The 5439-nt window shown below is 38.9% G+C and overlaps 2 protein-coding genes across 2 annotated transcripts; one reads left to right on the plus strand and one right to left on the minus strand.

Moving 5' to 3' along the window:
- Positions 1–632: 632 nt before the first annotated feature.
- On the plus strand, positions 633–1109 carry LOC113312807. The gene has a single exon (XM_026561544.1). The coding sequence runs from the start codon at positions 633–635 to the stop codon at positions 1107–1109; it is 477 nt and encodes a 158-aa protein (XP_026417329.1).
- Positions 1110–1507: 398 nt separating this feature from the next.
- On the minus strand, positions 1508–5072 carry LOC113313324 (transcription initiation factor IIA large subunit-like). The gene is made up of 11 exons (XM_026562084.1): positions 4766–5072; positions 4481–4648; positions 4218–4397; positions 4077–4131; positions 3914–3972; positions 3595–3705; positions 3200–3334; positions 2474–2534; positions 2191–2357; positions 2011–2094; positions 1508–1903 (listed from the first exon to the last, which is right to left on the minus strand). Exons 1-11 carry the CDS (start codon positions 4877–4879, stop codon positions 1880–1882), a joined length of 1158 nt encoding a protein of 385 aa, XP_026417869.1. The 5' UTR covers positions 4880–5072; the 3' UTR covers positions 1508–1879.
- Between the last annotated feature and the right edge of the window lie 367 nt (positions 5073–5439).

The raw sequence follows: 5439 nt of genomic DNA on the forward strand, positions 1-5439 counted from the left end.
TCCACGATTTCGTGGAAGGGTTCGTGGAATCCATCTGAACGCCAATAAGAATAGCGCTAAACGCTAATAAGAATATCGCTAAAAAAACGCCATTAAGAATTGCGTTTTTTTTTATCCGTAAATTTAAAATGAGTTGTTAAAATCTAACGATTGAGAAAAAAACTCCATTCTTAATAGCGTTTTTTTAGCTCCATTTTTAATTGCGTTTTTTTAGCTCCATTAAGAATAGCGTTTCTACTATTCCACCATTACACTTGCGCTTCCATCCACAGTTCCAAATGCTGAGGTGGCGTGGAAGATGGAAGGATTCCACCATAAGACTTGCTCTTATACGGTCAAGAAATAAGGATTTGTTAATTCCCGACACAGGTTCAAAACGGATGGCCAAAGAAAGAAGCGTTATGCGTGATCCGGATGGAAAGGAAGGATCCTCAGTAAATAATGGGGGTTTCTCTTTGTAACCGTCCACTAGATTAGTCAGGCCTTAACATGCATTCATCAGTTTCCTCGCCTTAGGTGTAACTGAAGCCTCACTTCCCGCTGTTTAAGACAAAGTCCTCATCTCTCTCCCTCTATAAGAAGAGGCACATAACCCAAATGATTGAGATCTGAATGTTAGAATTTGGTTGATGATGGAAAATAACAATATCGTATTTCAGAATGATGATATCATAAAAGGGAGAGGAGAAAGAAGACCAAGTAGGCTACAAAAGCAAGCCCCGGCAGTTCTTCAGCTCGATCCCAGCAGCGTCAGCTCTGTTGGTGCTGCCAACGACAATAGCAACAGCAAGTACAAAGATAGCCCATACTCTTCTTCAGGTGGTAATAGCACCTTGTCAAAGTGCGCAATTCCACTGCTATCACCACTTGTTTTGACGCCAACGCAGTCTCCATTTCCGAAGAAGATCCCAGATGATCTACAAGTAGCACCAGGAGAAGGAGAAGGCAGCAATGCGGAGGGACAAACGAGAAATCGTGGGAATAAAGAAAAAAAAGACACTGTGGACTACTCCACTACGACACCTACATCATCATCCCACATCGATTGGCAACACCCAGCTACACCTGCAGCGTTTGTTGAACCATCTTCGCTCATCTCCTTCCTTTAGTCACAGTGTGTTTTGCATCAGATACCATAAAGTCTCTGTTGTGTTGTCTTGATACTTACAGATTCATTAGTTCTTCGTTTCCTTTTTCGGGCTCTGATAGTTGCTCACCAGGGACCCAAAACTCATCTTGTTAACTTGTTAACAATTGACTAATCATTGTCCAGAAGTTTTTGATATTCAAAAGCGAAGTATTAACCTTTGAATTTCAAACTGTTCTCTTGATTCCCAAGTACCAAACATTCATGTATTTTGTTAAGAATCGATGGCGTCTTCTGGTTCGATCCCCAGATGACGACCACTTCTCAAATTCCCCTGCAAACCGAAGGTTTATAACATAACAACTGATAATAACGCACTAATAAGTTGTACTCAAGTAATCTATTTTATCCAGCTTCGCATGTACAATTAACTCTTTTAAAAATGCAAAAGTAATTTTCCTTAACAAGCAAATTGAGACTTAAAACTCATCAAAAACAAGTCTTAAAAATATCCAAAAAATTACATTAAGATAAAGGAAAACAGGATCAGTTGGTCCCCATGTGTGTGGCCGGGAAAGGTTACTCTCTTGTTATGTACAACCATTCATCTACTCATCCAACCAAATCACCAATTTAGAAATATATCCATCATGAGAGTATCCACTAAGCATGTTTTCCGCGAAAAGAAACAGAAAGAACATCCACAAGTCCTCCGTAAAATTGATCTTTCAACAAAAACCCCAGTTTTATATGATGAAGGTAGTTTGAATCAATTCAAGAGGCAACCAAAATTTAAAAATCAAATTCTCCGTTTGCCTGCAGAAAACACACGTAAAGAAGCCGTTTAGACGGGAAAAAAGAAACTGATCGTGCTGCAACTATCTCAAGACTAAATAAAAATTATGTCAAAACTTCATTCTAACCTTTGTGAAGAGGATATCCTTGTTGTTAATGTGCATAATTCCATCCTTGAGCTGGCACTTCCATCGGCTTTTGGTACGTGTCACCTATTCAAACAAATGTGAAACACAACAGGATCAGTGCCAAAAAACAACCGAACTCAAACTAAGTAAGTCATTATTTTACCGTAAAATCACACTAACCTTGTCAAACTGGGCTAAGACCAAATGTGCCGTGTTTTGATCTTCCCCTTCTTCATCAATACCGTCCAAATCATCATCGTCGTCATTCTCATTCAATGGTGGTTCGTCGTCGTCATCATCCCCTCCATCATCTTTTCCAGCCACAATGGGGGTACCTGCTTGTACATCTAAGTGCAACAATCCAATATCAGCACACCTAAAACCCCAGGAGGAAATAGTTGCAGCATGACAGCGAGGTACCAAGAATGGAACAGCAATTACTAGATATACAAACAGGACTTACCATGGCCAGCTGGAGTCACTGCGTTATAGTCTTCAGTGGCAACACCCTGATAGGGGTAGAGCTTCAGAAACCAAAAGAAAAACTTGTTAATACGAAAGTTAAAACTCAAATGAGAACAGAGATGCATATGTAAAACAGGTGAGACATGTCAGAGGTTGAATTCAAATCAAGAACGCTTAAGAGTAATGAGTGTAAGCTTTACAAGTAACTAAGTTGTATATGTCGTCAATGCTTATGGTTTTCTTGCCAAAAATGAGAGTGTTTAGTCTTTTGATGATCATAACTACAAATCATGAGCAATCTTTTCTGACAACTACTTGAACCAGTCCAGTACCAGTGGTCAATGAAGCAGAAGTTCAAAAACCGAAGGTTATCGGAACAAGTCTGGTCAAGCATTCTGATTAAGATATGTTACAATGCTACAGAAGCAACCAGAAACACTGGGCTACCATTACAGCTGAAGAAGGATATGTGGCATAACCTTTAAAAAGCTTATATCATACATAGCTTCTAGGAAACGCATGTATGGACATGCATAAAGGAGCTAAAAGGTGATGAGGTTTGGCTATGGCAGAAAACACCCTTCTCAAAAAGATAAAATAGCAAACGTATCCCTAAAATAGAAAAACTCTAAAGTGACACATTATGCCCCTGCATCAAAAGGTATGAGAGAACTTGAGTCAATCATAACTTAAAATGGCAGGAGTGTTAACATTTAATGCTTACATCGTCATAATTATCAGCAGCTGGCCCATCCTGCTGAGGAATCCCAGGAGAAGTCCCCATGACTTTTGCCAGCACCTTATCTAGTTTTGAAGAACCCAAACTGTGTCTGCTGAATGAACTGCTTCCAAAGCTTACCTGAAATCCGCCAGTGTGACCGAGAGATTTAAGAGGCTTGCAAAATGCACAACATCTGACATGGATAAGTAGTGTACTACACAAACTATAAAAGTGAAACTTCTACAGCTCTTAGTAACAGTGTACAAGGTCTACCAAAGAACAGAAAGGAAATAAGTAAAAGCGTAACAATCCTAAATACAATAAAAAATCTAAAAGGTAACATACACATATGGATCACTGGCTATGGAAAAATGGGAAGGCATCTGAGACTGACATACCTCAAATGTGGCATCTGCAGCCCCATCTTGCTGTGGCAGGGACCCCCTTTTGGGCAATTGATTCGGCAACTCGTCTCCTTTACGTTTGCCGGAAGACGCCACAAAGAAATCCTGAAAATTGACTCCATGGGTTAAAGTCAGTAATTACAGTACAGGACAACTTGGATACTTTTTTTTTTGTTAACAACCCTACAATTACATTGACCAGCTTCAACCAGTAAGCCAATGCTAATGAACTAGCAATAATAATATCCAAGCTGCTAATTTGAAAGAAAAGCCAAAAATGGATAGTTCCTTTCAACAGTATTTTATGTATCACCTGTATCTGATTTTGATTAGGAGTTGATCTGTCAACCTCATTACGCCCTTCCTCATAAGCTACAATAAGTAACCATTATAAGTAGAAGTTATTTTATGGTGTGTTAAGAATGTACTATAAAACATCATTCTGTTTATTTAGGCAAATTAAGTACCAATCTTACCAACATTAACATCAACACCAAGAGGTCTTTGGCTTATCCAAGGGGAAGGAGGTTGCTGTGAACATCACAAAAATATCATGCAGCACATAAAAAAGTGCTGAATCACGAAAAAACTGATATACCAATACAACTTAGGCTTACCATGTATGGACTAGGCCTTCCAGGTTTCAAATCAGTTGCTGCACCAGAAGCAGGACCAGAAAGCTCACTCGGTGTGGCAACATTTTGATACATCGAATTGTCTACCGGCCCTGCTAATGGTGTCTGAGGAAAAGGTGTTTGAGGCAAGGGTGTTTGAGGTAAGGGTGTCTGCAATGGTGTCTACAAGAAAAACACAAAATCAAGAAATGATATACTAGATATAATTTGTTTCACAAAATTGTGAAAAAAAGCAATAATCTCACCGGTGGAAATAGCAAGTCGGTCGTAGGCGTTTCGTACTCTTCTGTACCTTCATATGGTACATTCAAATCGTGAGTAAGAGGTCCACCACCAGCTACGGTCTGCTTAGGGATAGAATCCCTTTGTGTCGGACATACCGCACCACAATGCACCATTTTCATCTCCCACAACTGAAGATTATAACCACAAATTTCATACTTCAAAAATTCTCATTATTAGGTATAACTCAATACCTTCCTTAATTGAAAGTAAAAACCCTAAAAAATCAAAAGAGATATGAAAATTACCGCTTGAAGTTGAGTTAGATTAGATTCGTCAGCACCAGCTTGAATGAAATCATCTCGAACCTTACTAATAACATCTTCGATTACATGAATGTAAACAGCACTAGTTGTAGCCATTTCTTGATGATCTCAGAATTTCAAGAAATTCAAATTCTAGGGTTCAAAATTCTTAGGATTCCGTTTTCAGGTATGTTATGAGTATTTGGTGGGAGAGTGATGATAAGTGGGTAGATGAATTTGAGAGATTTGGAGGAGCGATTTAGGGTTTGGTTACCTTCTCTCAAAGCGAGAGAGGAGAGAGAAGAGGGCGGATGAGAAGCGAAGAATTAAAAGAGGGGAATATAAATAGGTTTGCTCTCCGGGTATAATGCTGATAACACGTGTCATAATCAAACTGCTTTCCTTGAAAAACTTTGCCTTTCGGTGAATAAAACGGATAAGGGATAACGCTTAAAACTGGCTACGTTTAACTAGGCCTGTAAATCCTGGCCGGGTTGGGGCCTATTAAAATTTTGCTCCCAATAAGAAGGATGTTAAGGGGTGTCTAAAGTGTCTGACAACACTGGACTCTACGCTAATCTTAATAATTCTAATTATCCAAAATAAATACAAAATCAAAATCATTTCTATTAATTTTTGATTAGAACATCTTTATTTCTCAATTTCCATCAGAATCA

This window comes from Papaver somniferum, chromosome 9 (assembly GCF_003573695.1).
Source record: "Papaver somniferum cultivar HN1 chromosome 9, ASM357369v1, whole genome shotgun sequence".
NCBI classification, from domain to species: domain Eukaryota; kingdom Viridiplantae; phylum Streptophyta; class Magnoliopsida; order Ranunculales; family Papaveraceae; genus Papaver; species Papaver somniferum.